This window comes from Crocodylus siamensis, chromosome 9 (genome assembly GCF_052110815.1).
Source record: "Crocodylus siamensis isolate JL-2025a chromosome 9, ASM5211081v1, whole genome shotgun sequence".
NCBI lineage: Eukaryota > Metazoa > Chordata > Crocodylia > Crocodylidae > Crocodylus > Crocodylus siamensis.
In genome coordinates this window covers 83185-102364 of record NC_143403.1, presented here as the reverse complement: position 1 = coordinate 102364, position 19180 = coordinate 83185, and the positions used below count along the sequence as shown (strand labels likewise).

Genomic DNA, 19180 nt, shown 5'->3' with positions numbered 1-19180 from the left:
CATTAAGTATGTACTTATGGGATTACATGCTGTCTTTTTTTTTATAATGCCTTCCTTGTTCAGGGCATAAAGTAGTTGCTTGAAGGCACAGAGTAAAGGCTTCCTGGGAAAGTGTAGATAAGGCATTTCCTAACTCATATGTTTGACCTAAACAAGATTCTTTTTAAACCATTAAAAATATTCATATAAAATACTTTATGTAGCATTTCAGTGCAAGCACTGATTTTTCATTGTCCAAACAGACTGCAGTTTTTCTTCACATCCTTGAATGTGCATGCACAACATCTGCTACAGTACATGTGGGACAGTCAGTGACAGTCCCCTTCTGCAATGGTCAGTGGCTGAGGGAAAAATTTGAGTCGAGATCTTCCATCTCTTTTCATGCACCCCACAACAGTAGATAGGTGATAAAAACAACAACAGCAGAAGCAGGAGAGATTTGCCGTTTATAGACTAACTAAATCAGATGCATAAATTGTCATAAGCAGCAGCCCACTTTATAGATTTCATAGACATTAGGGGCTGGTAGGGACCTTGTGAGATTCAGTTCAGCCCCCCTGCCATAGGCAGGAGGTCAGGTGGGATCAAGTGACTCCCAGCAAGAAAAATATCCAGATGTTTTTTTGAAAGAGTCTGGAGCAGGTGCTTGCACCACCTCTGGGGGGAGTCTGTTTCAGACCTTGGACACTAGCACCGTAAAAAACTTTTTCCGTACGTCTAGTCTACATTGGCCTTTTTGGAGTTTGTGGCTGTTAGACCTTGTTATCTATCCCTTGGGGAGCTCTGGTGAACAGCTGTAACTTCATCAGATACCGTGAACGTAAACCTTCCTCTGAATTCCATTACGCTCTCCCCGGCTCTGCCTCAGGGCTGTGTAATACAAACGCGTGAGGAGAGGGATTAGATAGCGGGGTACTGGCTCTGCCAGCGGATGGTGCTGCTGGCACGGTTACCGGGGTGGCGGATGAGTGCAAACAGAGTCTAACGTAGATATGCCTAAGCAGCTTCAAGTCTTGTCTATATACATTTTAACTGGTGTTGGACATTTAGAGGTGCAAGCTACCTGTTGCTGACTGAAACTTCATTGTTGATGAACAAGGTTGACATTTTATATGCTAAAGTTAGGGATGTCCACCATTTTATAACTAGATCCGTTTTAAAGTCACTCTTGTGCCGGTGCATTCTGGCACTGAATTTTACAGACTAAATTCATGTTTCTTGAAAAAGTATAGCCTTGTATCTGTTGCAGGTTTGTTGCCCTTATTTATTTAATTAAATGGAGGTTGCAGGGCTCTCCCTTGAGAGCTGCCTGCGATCAGAGCAAGTCGCTTGCCTTCTTACATGCTTACTGCAGGTGTCAGCACGTCTCACGGTTACCAGAGGGTTTCCAGGTACAGGAGGTGAAAATGTTGCCGTCAGGTCTTCAGTTTGAATATAGCCATGGGGCAGTCCAGGCACTTCACGAGAGCAGCAAAGCGAAACTGGTTCCTTGTGGTGCAGGTGAGTTACTTGACTCATTAAATACGCGCAAAGACCAAACAGCAAAGTATCTGGATTGACTACACTTGCTGGAAATGTTAACTCTGTCGGGCTTCCTTGACCTTAGCCCCTACCACAGCCACAAATGAAATGTACTGAGAGTCATTTGTGCCAGAACTTAATCATGATTCATTATAGTGTTAATTATTCATACAATGCCTGTAGTCACCTTTTGGCAGTTCACAGAATGTGTATTGATGTCAAGCGTGGTTGATTTCTAAAGCATTTATAGTTTGAGAAGAGATGAAGGAAAGCGCAAGGATCTGAGGGCAGTAGAAGGGGAAGAATCGCATTGGAAAAGCTTCTCGGTCATTTCTCTTTGGTGATGAACATGGGAGTTGTTGTGCTGGCCAGGCTGTCAGTCTGCTCAGAGCTCTGTTGTATGTGGAGAGAGTACAGAGTCGTGCAGGAGAGAGGTTTTATTGGCAGGAGTCTGGGATGTCTGCACCGATCATCAGTAGCAGTGAGTCAGTTGTGCTGATCATCATGCGGTTTTTGAAATTGATTACTTGTGGCTTTGCAAAGTGCCCGAAGGTAATCACCACCATGTGTGTGCAGTTTCTCTCCAATGGTGGCTTCACATATGTGGCATCTGCTACTGTGCACGTCTGTGGCTTAATTAAAACTGATGAGGAACGTTTAAACTGCATACGTTTAATGGAGTGTGTGTAGGAAAGCTAACATGAAAGGAAGGATTGTAAGCAAAAGGCAATGACAACAGCTACTTCTAGCCACGTGTTGTCTTAAATATGCGTTAGGACTGGTTTTATTTAACAGTTTCATTGATGGAGAGGAATTGGGGAATAAATAGCATGTTCGTGACAATCACTGATGTTACTAAACTAGAAGAAATGTCAGGGAGGCAAATATTTAGGCACTATCATGATGAGCACTCAGAATGCCTGAAGTAGAGAGAGAGAGAGTTAGAAATTTTAGGCAGCAAAACCAAAATAAAATCTGTCTGGGAGGAAGTGAGTCAGTTCATTTGGGGGAAAAATCTGAAACAGATGCTCAGCGGGGGAGAGAAACAAGGTGGTTCGGTTTAAATCGCATCTATTTAAAATAATAGATTGTATAGAATCATAGAACAGTAGGGTTGCCAGGGGCTTTAGGAGGATCATCCTTGTCTAAGCTATCCTAGTCAGATGTCCATCTAGCTTATTCTTAAAAACATTAAAAAATGGAGATTTCACAACTTCTCTGAGTATCCCATTCCAGTGCTTAACCACTCTCAGTGAGATTTTTCTAATCTCCGACTTAAATTTCCTTTGTTGAAATTTAAAACTGTTGCTTCTTGTCCTGTCCCCTGGGGTCAGAGAGAATCATCTATTGCCATCCTCCATATAATTACTGCTCAGGTATTTCAGGACTAGTGTCAAATCCAGTAATTTAAAACAGCAGCAGGAAACATTTATTTAATAACTTATTTCAATGTTTGTTTCATATATATAATATGCACTTGATACAAATATATATATTTTACTTATTATTGGAAGAGAATGTGATTCTCATTTGTTGGTAATTATAGAAACACATTCAGTTTCAACTAAGTATCATCTTTACATGAAATTTGGTACTACATTTAGCCAATAGGAGGATGTACTGTGTATATATAGTTATTTAAGAAATCCTGCAGCTTGACATGCATTTATTCAGATTCTTAATTTTTACGTTTTGCTAGAAGATGATGTGGTTATTATTGCTTAGATGAATTTCTTTGCGTGATTTAAAGTGCCATTTGAATGGGAATTGAAATTAAGAAAGCAGCATTTTAAGGATTTTTATTACTAAAAAATATCTTTAAGTTTGCTGGATACGTAAACAAGAATTACCAGAGATCTGGTTCAGTCCAAAAATTTGATGTCTCAGGAGTTTAGTATTAGTAGGTGTCAATGTCACGATCTAATTCCTTGTTTTTTCTTTTGTATGGAAAAGGAAAACAGGCTTGCTTGCTTTTTCAGTTCCCAGTTGGTTTGAATGAATCAGTCATTGCCTTGGACTAGAGCAGTGGTGCTTTACCTGTTGGTCCTGCAGTCGAGATGAAGGGTGCAGGGCTGGTCTGTGACCCGGATCGGCCCTGGGGGCTATCAGGGCCCTGTGCTGTCTTGCCATGATTGAACCCCACACTGCGTCCCCTTACTTATGCACCTGGATTGGAACCTGTGTACCCTGGCTGGACCTGTGCCACCTTTACCCGTTCCAGCTTATCGAATCTGGACCCTGTGCGCACCCAAAATAGAGTCCAGGGCTGCGTTATCCAGCCCATGGGGCTCCCCACGGGTTTGGAAATTTGACAGCAGGGGAGTGGCAAGTGCTGCCGTGACTCTGTCTCTGCCAAACTTCCAGATCTATGGGGATTCCCATGGGCCAGATGAGGTGGCTCTGCAGACCAAGGTTTGAGCACCCCGTAACTAGCTGAGTAAACTGAAATGAACAGGCTATTCCCCTACCAGTTCTGTAGTTTTATTTTCTTTAAAACTTGACTTAAAATATGTACTCATTTTTAAATTAAATGCCCTAATTAGAATATAGTTAATTGAAACCTTGATGGTAGGTGTTCATCATAATTTCAGATTGAGTTTACATTGTTTATGTTTAGAAAGAAAAATACATTCCGTTTAAGGTTTAAATCCCCTTTTACCCACTCAAAGAAAAACCTGAAAAATAGTGAGGGGGAGAGACTTAGAGGTGTGATGCAGCTCAAACTTGTCTTTGCAGTGAGAGACCAGCTAAGAGCCATGGCAGTCATGAGCAGGGAGGCTTCGCTCCTGTTTTGCTGCTTGATGCAGCTGTACCACATTGCCAAGAACAGAGAGAAAAGTATGAGGAAATGTGGAGAAAAACAGAAGTAATCATCCTGGGACTAGCCAGATTTTTCGAAGAGACAGAAGGAGCCACAGATAAATGGTGCAAAGACCAAATGGATGCACCGTTTAAGTTGTTTTTGTTTTTACTGCATCCCTAACACTGTGGTAGGCACTTTCAGTCCATATAGGAGTACACAGTCCTTGCACCAGAGAGCTTTAAATTGAAGGCAAGTAGCAGCAGAGAGAGAGAAAAATGGAATAAAATGTGAAAATACAGGGGTGTGCTCAGAGAGAGAGAAAGAGAGAAATCTTTTCCCGCAAAATGTATAACAAGCCTGTATTAGTTTGATGAACAGGGGTGGGGTGGGTGGGATGTGTGGCGGGCCAGTAGGGGGCGCTCCTGCGTTGAGCCCCCCCCACCCCCCTGTGCCCGACCACCTTCCCGGCTCCGAGCGCCTCCCTGGGGCGCCTCGTGCCCGGCTGACCCCCTTCCTGGAGCACACGCGCTAGCCTGGGGGTAATGTAAGTTGCCACCACCCTGAGTAGGGACTCTCTCGGCCCTGTGTCCTCGGAGAAATACAGGCCTAGTAGTCCTACGGGTACTCTACCCAGTACAGGCACTTGGGGCACTTCCCCAAGTCGGGGGCCAAAAAGGAAAGTCCCTCTTAGTCTGCAGACATAAGGGGCCTCTTAGGCATAATTTAGACCCACCCCTCAAGAAGTCTCCTACACCGGTCACAAAGGAGAACTTTATTGATTGCAGGGGTAGGGTGAAAATAGGGTACAGGATAGAGCAGTCTCACAGAAATCCCATAGAGCAAAACAGTCTGGCTGAGGTAGGCTTTGATCACGCATCTGCGTTACTGCCAGCTAGATATCTAACCGGATCTTGAGTAGCTTCCTCGCAAGCATCATCCCGAGGCTGTTGGAGACCCCTCTGGAGGCAGGCCGTTCCTCGCTCATGAGCTATGGGGGAGAGAGCCAGTTTCAGATGGTCACGCTCCTCTCTGAGTCCCCCGCATGGCTGCCGCCCCCTCCTCCTGGGCAGTCTTAACTTATATAGCCCCTGTGACCTCGTTCCCCTGGTCCAGTGGAGGCCAGCACCTGTTGGTTGTCAGCCAACCAATTTGAAATCCATCACTAGTTCCTGGGCAGACTCTAGCCCACCAGGTAGAAGCCCCTCACCCAGGTAGCTGATACCAGTCACGTAGGCAGAGGGAGCTGGTTTCCCTCTCCCTCGGGAATGTAGCCAGCTCAGGTTACCTAAAGGGATAGGGTAAGGTGCATCTCCTGTGCTGGGCTCATCCTAATCACATTGTCACAACACAGAGATTTTGGGGAGAAACAAAAGGCGGCTTCCTACCACAGGATGTACCCTCCTCTTTGATTCACCCAAAGTGTAAAGCCATCTGCCTGCATTTCTAGTTGGGCAGCGGAGAGGGAGTTAATTGCATTCATCGTCCCTCCTGAACACTTCATTCCAAGGACGTTACGGACCCTCTCTTGTTAATAAGCTTCATGTTCCACCAATCGAGCTATCCTTTGTTCTGCAGTTCGGCTGTCTGCTAGCTGCTTCTGGTAATGTAGCTCCTATTACACAGCCCTGCAGAGTGCTTTTAACTAATTCTAGTGAAATGATGTTTGGTTTTGCTTTAATTTTAAACTGACTAATACAGCCCTAGGCTCTTAACGTGTGAGTAGAGCTTCTAGTTTATTTTTAACTGGAGAAAAATGTGTGGTGTTTTATATGTGATGACGCACCTCATTAAGTACATTCCGCCCTCCTTTTCAATGGTCTAGCTGTGCCTGTGTGGGTGTAGCTAATGGGATTTTAAGGGTTTGTCTCTGAGGTATGTGAAAACTATGCAGGGAGAGGAATTACTGAAGATGGTACGAAGGGAAGTAACAGGGAGAATTTGGAATGACTATAACAGGCCCAGGAGTTTTTCTATGGGTAATTTAATTTGTAGTGGGGCGCTGAATTCAGGACAAGCTTCTCTGCTCTTGCAGCATCTTGTACTTCAGTCCTTTGAAAGTATGAAAGAAAATATCCTGGAGGTAAGCCAAGCTGGGTGATGGAGGAGCCCAAGGACCAGCTGTTTAAGCACCTGTACTTAATGGGGTTTTCAGAAGCATCTCTTTGCATATGTGCAAAGTTAAACCTTTCTGAAAGCCTGGTCCTAGATAGACCTGTTCCACCTCTGATTTCTGTTTTTAACTTTGTATGGGGACCCTAACAAGTAACTGGAATAAAAAGAATGTGCGGTTATTTTGTGCCTGTGTGACATTCCGAGGTCATTGCTGATAGCTGACTCAGTACAAGTACTCAAGTTTGATCTGCACCACCTCTGATTTGTGCACCTCATCATTTTCCAAGTTTCTGGAGTGGATAACAGTAGAAATAAATAGACATCAGGGCAGCACTGTAATCTTTCTCGTTTACTGTAGTTTATCTGGGAAGCGGGACACAAAGCCTTCCTATTTCTCCGTGTTGAGAGTCCTGGCCATGTGTGTCGACTTGTTTGTAATCTTTTCTTTTCCCACAGCTATCGGTTGGAGTGCAGTCCCCGAGCAGCCTCTGGATGTGACCGCCAATGGCTTCAGGCAGGGAACAACAAAGAAGGGGATTGGAAGTCCCCAGAGCAGGTGTGGTACTGGCCCAGGATCCATACGTCCTTCTGGGTGTCTGTCATCTGTGCATATCTCCAGCCCCCGTTCCCCCACTCCTTCCACTGCCCTGCAAGAAGTGTGAGCTGTGGGCATGGCCAGTGATGATGGACATAACAGTGCACGAGAGAGTGTGAGAGGCTGAGCTAGAGTCTTAACGAGGGAGGAGGTTAAATCTTACCAGCATTCTTCCCATTGCACTTGTGACATAACATCAACAATCTGTTCTTCAAAATAAAGGGTGCTTTGTCTTATCCTGTACCGATACCAGGAACCGAAACCTGATTAATTAAGATGAAGTCTGTTTATAGACTTTTCTGCATGCCCTTGTTATTCCTAACTTAATTAAAATGGCAAACAGAATAAGATTTCTTTGTGGAAGGATCACTCTCCAAGCCCTCAATTAAAGGCTGAAAACATTTCCCCGTTCCATTTTTTCTGAGTTCTCCAATGAGGCTTCTAGCCAGCACAGGGAAGAAAGATTTGATACTTCTGAGGTTAAAAAAACCTGTTGGGCAAAAAATACTGTTTAAAAGCTGTTTTAAAATTCTATTGACAAATTACATTTTATGGCATCCTGGTTTATCTCAGTCCTGTGGGCTGGAATCCCTCTTTCTTTGCAGATGGCTCCATATAAAACAGGGACTAACCTGTAGATATCAGATTACAGGATTGGGACTCGTGGTAGGGAGTGGCTCTTGTGGTGAAACGTGGTAGGTTTGGAGCATTTGTAGCTACAATGATTCAGAAATATATGAGAGCAAGGGGTTCTCTTGGTGAGATCTTCTGTTCGACCAGTTGTGTAGTTGGGGGAGATACCAGATGAACTTTTGGACCCACAAAAGTAGGTGGGCGTGTTGTGCCTGAAAGCTTATCTAACAGCTCTCCCACCTAGCCAGTTTTTTCCAATAAGCAAATATTACCAAAGCCCTCCTTGCCTGTGGTGAATCTTGTACTTTGTCAGGATTTTCTTATGGGTGTTTCTGATGTGATGGAAAGTTTGCACATCTCCAGATTCTTAGAATAGTTGTCTCCCATTCAGTAATTCCTCACAGTAATGAGAGATTGGTTTGTGTTACTGTACTTGGGTGTTTAAAGTGTAGGTTCTTATGACACTGGTACGTGTAAGGTAAACACTGGCTCTGTTGGTGGAATGCCTCTGAAATCATTTAGAGGCAAGTATTTTTTGTGGTATCTTCTATTGGACCCCCTGTCTAGCTGGGAGACATGTTAGGTGAGCTTCAGGCATTAAGATGTGTGGTCCCCATTTTCAAAAAAGGGAGGAAGGAGGACCCAGGAAATTGTAGGCCTGTTAGTCTGACCTTGGTCCTGGGGACACACTTTGAGAAAATTATCCAGGTGCACATCTGTGAGGGGCAAGCAGGGGAGATTATGCTTAGGGCGAACCAACATGGGTTCATTAGGGGCAGGTCCCGTCAGACCAACCTGGTGGCCTTCTACGACCAGGTCACAGAATCCTTGGATGCAGGTGTCATGGTGGAGGTAGCCTTTCTGGACTTCAGGAAGGCCTTCGACACTGTCTCTCACCCCATTCTCGTTTAAAAAATTAGGAGATTGTGGTGTCAATGCCTACACAGGTCAGATGGGTCGCCAGTTGGCTGGAGGGCTGCACCCAGAGAGCGGTGGTGGATGGGTCATTTTCAACCCGGAGGGGTCCCCCAGGGCTCGGTCCTGCGCTGTTCAACGTCTTCATCAGTGACTTGGACGAGGGGGTGAAAAAGCACCCTGTTCAAATTCGCGGATGACGCTAAGATGTGGGGGATGTGGGCATGCTAGAAGGGAGGGACAGGCTACAATTGGATCTGGACAGGTTACAGGGGTGGGCGGATGGAATTCAATACCGATGGACGTGGGCCGGCAGTGTCAGGAAAGCCAACCGCACCTTGTCTTGCATCCACAGATGCATCTCGAGCAGGTGATCCTCCCCCTCTATGCGGCACTGGTCAGGCCACAGCTGGAGTACTGCGTCCAGTTCTGGGCTCCGCACTTCAGGAGGGATGTGGACAGCATGGAGAAGGTCCAGAGGAGGCCGCTCGCACGGTAGGGGGCAGCAGGGCAGGCCCTACGAGGAGAGGCTACGGGACCTGAACCTGTTCAGCCTCCACAAGAGAAGGCGAAGGGGGGATCTAGTGGCCATCTGTAAACTGGCCAAGGGGGACCAGCAGGCAGTGGGAAAGTCCCTGTTCCCTTGAGCGCTACCAGGAGTAACGAGGAACAACGGCCATAAGTTGACTGAGAGTAGTAGATTCAGGCTAGATAGATAACAGGAGGCGCTCCTTCACTATCAGGCCGGCTACGAGCTGGAACCAACTTACAAGGGAAGTGGTGCTCAATCCTACCGTGGAGGTCTTCAGAAGGAGGCTAGACAGCCACCTTGCCACGGTCGCTTGATCCCAGTACTCTTTCCTGCCACGGCAGGGGTCCGACTTGATGATCTGCTCGGGTCCCTTCAGCCCCGACCAACTATGAAACTGTAAGACCTTCCAGAGACCTGACTTCTCTGTTAGGTGATGAAAGGGAGGCAAAAAAGAAAAAAAAATCCTTGGCTCTCATGTATTTCCTAGTCCAGGGGTTCTCAACCTTCTTTGTACCAGGACCCATTTGTAAACATCATTGGCCCGTCCCGACCCAGTGCCCCTCGCTCACGACCCCCTGCCCCCAGCCCCTCAGTATATGGAGCAAGGGGTGGGTATGTGGGACAGGGTAGGTGGTGTTGGGCCTGGGGGCCCCAAGCAGCTCTGTGCAGACTGCAACTCTGACAGCTTGGCAAGGGAAAAGCCATAGTTTCCCACATTATTCTCCTTTAAAAGAGAATCCATTTTTACAGTTTGCCTGCGACCCTTTCATATGTTCTTGTGACCCACTTTTGGGTCATGACCCACAGGCTGAGAATTGCCTTCCGAGACCATCGCAGCTAGGACAACGCTCTGATCTTTCTGAAATTGCTTGTGTTGATACCCTGTAGGGAGGTGGTGCATGAGTACGCATAAATGGTTGCAGAAATGTTTCAGGCATTTGGAATTACTGGATCAGTTCAGAAAAGACACAAATAAAGAACGTGTGGTAGATACTTTCAGAGATTGTGAGCATCCAGAAATCCCTGAGTTGGCACCTCTGTTACTCAGACCAACGTTTGTGTGTGCATCCTTGTGTCTGTGTGCTGTCTTAAAAGAAACAGAAGGCTATGTGCTAATGCAGAGCCGTGCAACTTGAGCACAGGCGCTACAATAATGAGGACTATAAAAGTGTCTAAGTGGATAAACTGTAGATGGAAATGAACCTACTTAAGCTGCTATGACTACATTCAAGCAGCATGCATACAGAAACCATGTCAGTGGGTTATTATAGGATAAAAAAAGCCAACCATCACAGCAAACTGTTAAAAACAGGTGTCCTGGCTGCATGACTCTGAGCCCTCCTGCCCCAAACATAGTTTCATAGTTTCTAGAGTCGGAAGGGACCTGAACAGATCATCTAGTCCGACCCCCTGCCATGGCAGGAAAGAGGACTGGGGTCAAACGACCCCAGCAAGATGTTCATCTAACCTCCTCTTAAACACCCCCAGGGTAGGAGCCTGCACCACATCCCTTGGAAGTTGGTTCCAGACCCCAGCGGCCCTGACCGTGAAGTCGCGCCTCCTGATATCTAACCTAAACCTACCCTCTGCCCGCTTGTGACCGTTATTCCTGGTCACTCCTGGCGGTGCTCGGGGGAACAGCAACTCCCCCAATGCCTGCTGATCCCCCCTGACTAGTTTATAACAGGCCACAAGATCCCCCCTCAGCCTTCTCTTTTGGAGGCTGAACAGGTTCAGGTCCCGTCGCCTCTCCTCATAGGGCCTGCCCTGCTGTCCCCATATCTTGCGAGTGGCCTCCTCTGGACCCTCTCGATGCTGTCCACATCCCTCTTGAAGTGTGGCGCCCAGAACTGGGCACAGTACTCCAACTGTGGCCTGACCAGTGCCGCATAGAGGGGGGAGGATCACCTCTTTTGACCTGCTCGAGATGCATCTGTGGATGCCTGACAAGGTACGGTCAGCCTTCCTGACTGCCTCCCCACACTGCCGGCCCATGTTCATCTCGGAGTCAGTGATGACCCGCAGATCCTTTTCCGCCTCCGTGCTGACAAGAGGGGAGTTCCCCAGCCTGTAGGTATGGTGCCGGTTGTTCCTCCCCAGGTGCATCGCTTTGCACTTGTCTGTGTTGAATCCCATCCTATTCTCGTCCGCCCACCCTTGTAACCTGTCTAGGTCTGATTGTAGCCTGTTGCATCCTTCCAGTGTGCCCGCGTCCCCCCACATCTTAGTGTCATCAGCAAATTTGAACAGGGTGCTTTTTACCCCCCCGTCCAAATCGCTGATGAAGATGTTGAACGGTGCGGGCCTGGGGGACCCCACTGCCCACGTCCTTCCAGGTTGAGAAGGACCCATCCACTACCACTCTCTGGGTGCGGCCCTCCAGCCAGCTGGCGACCCATTTGACTGTGTGGATGTCTACACCACAGCCCCCCAGTTTCTTAATGAGAACGGGGTGAGAGACAGTGTCAAAAGCCTTCCGGAAGTCCAGGAAGACTATATCCACTGCTACCCCTGCATCTAATGATCTGGTGATCTGATGGGAACCACGTTGGCCTTCTTCCAGTCCTCCGGTACCTCTCCAGAGCACCACGAGTGCTCGTAAAGCCGTGCCAGGGGACTTGCAATGACCTCGGCCAGTTCCTTTAGAACTCTAGGGTGGAGATCATCCGGGCCGGCTGACTTGAAAATGTCCAGCCCCTCGAGAAGCTCCCTGACTAAATCCTCGCTAACCCGTGGCCCAGGTGTGCCTCCCCCGGGGCCCGAGGGGGGCCCAGCAGGGAGGTGGCTGTCCTGGTCCCTACTTAGGAAGACGGAGGCAACGAAATTGTTAAACATGTTAGCTTTGTCGTCCGGTGTGACGACCGAGTTTCCCAATGCGTCCTGCAAGGGCCCCACATTACTCGGGACCTTCTTTTTACCTCCTATGTATTTAAAAAAGGACTTCTTATTGTCCTTAATCTGGGAAGCGAGTTCCTAACTACCCCCCTACATCCTCGAGCAACTGCAGAATAGTCCTCACTGGAGATGACCCCTTCTTTCCATTGGGTGTAAGCCTCCTTTTTAACTAGGAGACATTCCTGGATGCTTTTGGTGAGCCACGGAGGCTTGTGTACTCTCCTGCTCCCTTTGATCCTCGTCGGGATTACCTTCCTTTGGGCTTGGAGGATCGTCTCCTTAAGGAGCAACCGCTCTCCTTGGACACCCGGCTCCCCTCCCTTCTGGGATCTCAGCGCTTCTCCAACTATCCTCCTTAGCTCGTTGAAGTTTGCCCTCTTAAAATCTAGGGCCACTGCCTTACTGCTTGCCTTTGCCACCTTGTGCTGGATGGTGAATTCCAGCAGGCGATGATCGCTGTCGAGCACCCGCAGCCCTCTCACTAGGTCCAACGAGGTGTCCCCCCTGGTGGGGCTATGCACCTCCTGGGTTAGATGGAGGTCCTGCGCTCTGGCCAAGAACCTATGTGAATGATCTGACCTGGCTGACAGATCCAGAGGTGCCATGGACATCTGCAAGACCTTTTCCAGCTGGACACACAGTCCTTATCCACCGATGAGCCGTTCTTTACCACAGCACCATGGCCGTTCCTGAGCACATCCTGTTGGCTTCCCTGTGAGTCAGGGAGGGATGATTATTCCTGTTTTTCCCTTTTTCTGTGGCGGTGTTAGTATCAGATAGTACAGGGTTCTGGAGCACTGCCGTGCTCTTGCGGGTTATTGCCTTGTTTGCTGTTCAGTCCTGGGACCTGTGCCTGCAGCTGAGCTTCTGCTGTAACAAAACTTGCAAGGGCCCTGACCCCTCATACGGGCACTGGGGCACTGAAAAGTTCTATCTGCAGCCTGACCTAGTGCTGGTGAGGATGTCCTCACCAGCTTGCCCCTCAAACAATGCAAGTCTTTATCAGTGTGTCACTTAAAGAAGGGAAAAGGAGGGAGGGCAGGCAGCCCTGTTGGAACAAGACAGGCTAAATTGTTAAAGATCCCCTTCCATCCTTCAAGTGATTAAAAAAGGGCCTTTGTCAGGAATGTTTAGCTGGTATATGGATAATAAGCCGAACAGGAGCCAGCACAGTGTGCCCTTGTTACAAAGAAGGCTAACGGCACCCTGGGCTGCTTTAGCAGGAGCGTTGCCAGCAGATTGAGGGAAGTGATTCTTTCCTTTTATTTGGCACTGGTGAGGCCACATCTGGAGTCCTGTGTCCATATGTGGGCCCCCACTACAGAAAGGATGTGAACACATTGGAGAGCTGGGGTCAGGACTTGAGGAGAGGCTGAGGGAACTGGGCATATTTAGTCTGCAAAAGAGAAGACTGAGGGGGGATTTGCAAGCAACCTTTAACTCTGTGCAGGTGGTTCCAAACAGGGTAGAGCTGAACTGTTCTGCTTTGAGCAGGGGGTTAGGCTAGACCCCCTAAAGTCCTCTATAACCCTAATTTTCTATGATGTTGTGTGTTAATAAGTGAGCTGTAAAGGTGAGAGCACCCTTGTTGACTCTCGTGCCTCTGCATAACACAGCTAGAAGCTTTACAAGGAAATTCCAGTGAAGTGACTCTGATGCTGTGAAACAAACTGTGATAAACCGTGAAACAAATTGTGCACCCAGTTTGTACTTTTCTAAGGCTTTGGTTGGTCTCTGTATGTGCCTGTGGGTGACTTTATGAATTATTATGTCTTCGCACTTTTCACAACCCAACCTTTATGCTGCTGTCTCCTTTCGTTTCTCCAGCGCACACGTAGTTTGAAAATGTAAACCCATAATTAGATAATCGGAGATCAGTAAAATATCAATGTTCTCTCAAACCAGCAGAACAGCTCATGGCAATTCTATTTTATCTCTGTCTTTTTTTAGAGGTGTGCAGGGAGGTCAGAGGTCATGTAGTTCAACCCTCTGCACAGGAGGTCTCTCCAGCCTCTTACAAACCTCTGGCACAGGAAATGCCGTACTTTCTGTAGGCAGACTTTCTGTTGTTTTGCTGTTCTCACAGTTAAAATGTTTTCCCTGCAATCTAACTTAGATCTGCTTTGCCCCTCTAAATATGAATATACTTACCATTCTTTGATAATTTGACAAGGAAGAAACTTTGTAAACTTCCCCAGAACTTAGGGTAAGTGTCTGAATTTTGAAGTGCATAAACTTGTTTGTTTGTTAGATTTATATGCTGCCCTCCCGCCCCCCCCCCCCCCGAGACTTTTTTTTTTTGGGGGGGGGGGGGGAGTTTACAAAGGAAGTCACTTATAAAAACAGAATATGGTAATAACACAAAATAGCAAAACAAGCTCCTCATCCAGTACCCCAAAATGTAAACTGAGCTGATTTTTCTTTGCTAAGGAGCAGAATGCAGGAAATTACTTAACACATCAACCTCAGACACACAATACTGTTTTATACAGGAGTATCGAATTTTTTTTTCTGAAAAATTAAGTGCATTTCACTATGTTATTTGCTTGTGTTATTCTTTTAAATTCTCTTAAGTACAAAGTTGGGATGGGGAGGAACACTGGTCTTTTTAAGAACCTCCCCAGCAAAGTTCTGTAATTGTGGGTAGGAGCAAGTTAGGAGGTGTAGGTACAGGCCTTCACAGCACAGCTGTTGTTTTATTTGCTTTCAGGATGTCACTTAGCATTCATGGTTTCTTGTCTCCCATCAGGTCCCGCATCTGCAAGGTGGAAATTTTCCATGCGTTCAAAAAGCTAGTGGCAAGTATTTCACAGGAGAATCTGCCCAAATCTCTCAGGTGAGCAGTTTTTCATGACAGCCAGTAGACTATCTTGACACATCTTGAGTGTTGTGATCCTATCTGAGGCTGCTAATACATGTGGATTTGACTTGTTTTTTCTTTAAAGGGGGCAGCATGAAAATCTGGTCTTTGAAGTATAGAGCATTTGGGAGTTGATGGGTTGGAAGTGTGTTCTTGCTTGTGTCCCGGTGTTTTGGATGGTGAGGAAACCAATCATGAGGCCTGTTGTATTGTAGTGAGATGCAAACTATGAAATCCCAGTTGGAGGATCTGTTGGTGATTAGAGATAACCAAGTTAAAATTTGTACAACCACAGGATCATTATTAGCTGTTTGGAGCCTGTGAGCTGATTAGATGGCACTCAGTCTAAATCCCTGTGGATAAAAATCACTGTTGACCTGGTACGAATTGCCAGAAAGAGCAGAAAGAAATAAGATCCAGAGCTAAGTTCTCTCCAACTCCAAGCTAAAGCACCTGGGTGGGGAAGACAGGCAGTGGACTGGGACAGCTTGCCAGGCTACTTCCTGTGCGGTATCTGTTGCATGGATAGATAATCTCACTGGCTGACCTGGTGAGAATTTCAGAGTTCGGGATTTTTTTGTTACATTGCTAAAGAGAATAATTCCGAGATTTGGAGGCTAGAATAAGTTGCTCTGACCTTCCAGCCTGGGTGCCTGCATTCCAAAATCAAGCCCAATATTTCTGATTGAACTAAATGGGATGTTTTAAAAAGGGCTGTCTAACCTGGCCTGAAGACTTGGAGCAATAAAGATCTACTGCAGCCATTGTTCATCTATTCCAAAGGTGAACTGTTGTTCCCAAGGTGAGTCTCATTGTCAGATAGTTTGCCTAACTGTGACTTTCAGGCATTTGGTCCTGCTTGACTAAAGTTCTGAATGGGTCAGTTATCTCCTCCCTATGTATGTACCGAGAGTATGATCAAGTTGTCGTGCATCTGTTAGTAAACGGAATCTCCTCTCTCAAAATTGGGCTTCATCCTTTTTTTAGCTCTTCTCTGAGGACTTTTCAATTCTCTGATATATTAGTCTTCTTAAAGTGTGGGCACCAGTTTAGATACAGCATCTACTAATGGCCTTGCTTGTGCCACGTACAGGGGTAATGCCGTCTCCTTGCTCCTAACTTGATAATCCATTGTTCAGACATGCAGTAGCTAACTCTGTCGGCCCATCCTCTGGTCAGAGGACTGTTTTGTGACCAGGGTGCTGTGTGTTGTGCTGCTTGCATAGTGCTGCTTCTCCCCAAGGCGTTCAGAATTCCTGTGGTTTGGTCATTTCCTCTGACTTTGTCCTTTGCCATTTTGCAGCCATGGCTTCTCCTTTGGGCAGAGTTCAGCTGACTTGCAGATGTGGCTGTCTGCGATAGCACCTGCACCTGGCAGTGTGCGCAGTAGGGCCACTGACTCAGCCAGCCCACTGTTTTCTTCCTACACCCCGGCTCTCTTCCTTTTCCTCTAAGATGAATCCCAATAGTGGCTGCCATGGTTCCCCTGCTTTACCTGTGGCAGGTTAGGATGCCATGTCTGTGTTGTAGTTCAGATTATGGATTTGTGTGGGATGGTGTGGAGAGGGCTGATCCTGCCTCAGACAGGGGTTGGACTAGATGTGACCTCTGGAGGTACCTTCCAGCCCCACTGCCCTGGGATTCTGTGAATTTCAAATTGCTTTACCCTCCCTTTCCCTGCTCAATCTGTGTCCTCCTGCTCTCTGCCACCACCAGTGTCTGGTCCAGACTATCCCTTCCTGACTCCCCTGTAGCGCTCATGTTCTTCACTGCGTCCTGCCCCCTGACCAGCACCCTGGGCCTGGTGTCCCCTCGTCTGTGCTGTTCTACAACTCCTCGCCACTTCACCTCCCAGCTCTGTGCTGGCTGCTTTAACTCTTTTCTTGGCCCCGTGTGGTCTGGTGAACCCCTCCACAGAGGGTTCTGTTCCCAAAGTCCCTCCCTGGGTCCTTACTTCTCAGCTGTCCAGTCTGCTCGTCCCTCATAGATTTTAAGGGGCTTTGCAAAATCATCGTGTCCAGCCCCCTCTGCTATGCAGGAAAGAGAACTGGGGTCAGGTGACCCCAGTGAGGTGACCGTCCAGTCTCCTCTCAAAGATTTCCAGGGTAGGTGATTGCACCACCTTTGTGGGGAGCTTATTCCACAGTCTGGACACCCTGACTGTGAAGAAGTTTTTCCTGGTGTTAAGCCTGAAACAGTCTTCCAGGAGTTTGTGGCCATTACTCCGTTTTCTCCAAGGGTGCCCTGGTGAGCAGTTGTTCACCGAGCCCTTGATGTCCTCCCCTGATGTAGCGGTAAGCTGCTACCAAGTCCCCTCTCAGCCTTCTCTTTTTAAGCTAAAGAGGCCCAAGTCTCTCAGCCTTTCCTTGTATGGCTTGCCTTGGAAGTGTCTGATTATATGGGTGGCTCTTCTCTGGACTCTCAAGCTTTTTCATGTCGTTGTTGAAGTGCAGCGCCCAGAATTGGCCGCAGTACTCCAGCTGTGGTCTCACCAGTGCTGAGCGAGGGGCCGTCAGTTCCTTCTTAGCTGCATGTCCCCTAGGACTTTTGGGACACCAAGGCAGCCTGGTTCACTTGCCTCTCCAGCTGCACCCTCCATGCTCTTCCCTCTTCACCTCTCTTCCCATGGGTTGGGTAGTAGCTTCTTGAGTGCCCATCTGCCCCAGGGGATCTAGTGCTGTTGGGATGTGGCTGGGTCCTCTTCTCCATCGGGTTCCTAAGTATTGAAAGACCTGCTTTTCTTGCTTGTTTGAAAGTAGATAAAGCAACTTAGCTGGAGTTAATCCTTTGTTCGCCAGGAACCAGGTGACCAAAGGCATCACTCATCTCTCTGCTTCCCCTCCCCTCCCCTCCCCTTTGTCTTCGTGAAATCCTGCTCCTCCTCATCATTGGCAACCCCTCGCTATCGAGGACGATTGTCTCATCTGTGGGTCTGAAGATGGCTGGCAAGGCCTATCTGGAATCGACAGACTCTCTTGCCACTCGAGCTGATGTTTCTGTGCGGGCTGGGTGGCTCTAGGTTCTTGGTTCAGCCTGTGACACGCTGTTTCTGCCTCTGTTTTTCTGTCTCTTGTTGTCGTCATAAGGTTTCAGAGTACTAAGATCCTTGCAGCAGACTCTACTGTCCCCCGGACCGCCACAAATGGAAGAAGTCTTCCACGAGTTGATACCGATGTTGCATTATTTCAAGTTGGCTTTGAGGATGTCCTTGAAGCGCTTTTTCTGCCCTCCTCTTGAGCACGTGCCTTAACTGAGCCGGGAGAACCAAACTCGGTTCGGAAGTCTGGGGTCGGACATCTGGCCCAGCGAAGATTATGCTGGATGACCCCAGTGAGAGGGGTTTTCGTTTCTGAGGGGCTCAGGCCAACAGCCCGTGTGTAGCCAACAGGCCTGTTTGTGACAGTGGCAGAGGGCAGATGCAAGGGGAGGAGTATTTGTGCCCATCCAAACTGATCTGTTCCCTGCTCCTGTGCACTCGAAGCTTCTTCCGCTACCTTGTGGGTGATTTAGAGTATGTATCAGCCCAGCAGGCTTCCACACGTAGCTTTGGGAGTATATACCACACTCCTTCGGTAGTTTATGGGCATAGTTAACAGTCCTTCCTGTCTTGCGGTTTAAAAAACTCAGTCTCTCAAATGAAATGTCTCTGGCTTTCATTTTAAGTTACTGGCTTCTGCTCTGCCTTTCTGTGTTAGAGTAAAGAACCTTTTCTAGCTGGCATTTGTTCTCCGGGAAAGTGCTAATACATCATCAAAGTAAGCTTCTGACTGGTTGAACAGATTAGGCTTCCCATGTCTCCTGCTTTTACATAAAGTACTTTTCCAGCTCTCAGATAATTTTTTTGGCCTTTTCTGTGTCCTTCTTCTGCTTTGTTCCGCCTCTTTTTAAAATGGGGACAGTGGTATGAGATGCAGGCTTCTATTACCATATGGAGAGAAGCTCTCTCCTCCTTATTCCAGCTCATTGCGCTCCTGTCTGTATGTCCAAGCATCCCCTTTGCATGTTGCAGCACTACAAGAGGTACTCTTGTTCCATCGTGACCCCTAAGTCTGTGCACATTCAGAGCTGCTGCTTTCCAGGGTGTAGTCACTCTTCTTGAGGCAGAAGCCTGCGGTTGTTGGGTGTATGTCCTTGTATCTGGTAGTGCGCAAACATATCCTATCGGAGAGGGCCTGCTTACTCTGCAGGACTGTCCTTTGTGTATTATGTAACATGACAAAAGCTAAAGGGACCAGAGGTGAAATGCACGAGCGCTGACCTGTATGTACCTGAACACTGCAGCCACAGCCCAGGTGACTCTCGTCACATGCTGTC

At 47.6% G+C, this 19180-nt stretch overlaps 1 protein-coding gene across 6 annotated transcripts in view; it reads left to right on the top strand.

The window, feature by feature from the left end:
* ADAT1 (adenosine deaminase tRNA specific 1) overlaps positions 1-19180 on the top strand; it is a 29047-nt gene that overhangs the window by 8419 nt on the left and 1448 nt on the right. For 3 of the 6 annotated variants that reach the window (XM_090062237.1, XM_090062233.1, XM_090062235.1), the window contains exons 6-8: positions 1355-1500; positions 6893-6992; positions 14756-14842. In XM_090062237.1, the coding sequence (XP_089918363.1) occupies positions 1355-1500; positions 6893-6992; positions 14756-14842 (333 nt within the window). Of the gene's footprint in view, positions 1-1354; positions 1501-6892; positions 6993-8934; positions 9075-14755; positions 14843-19180 lie in introns of those variants that run through there. The other 3 variants (XR_016444116.1, XM_090062234.1, XM_090062236.1) reach the window with 3 other exon arrangements.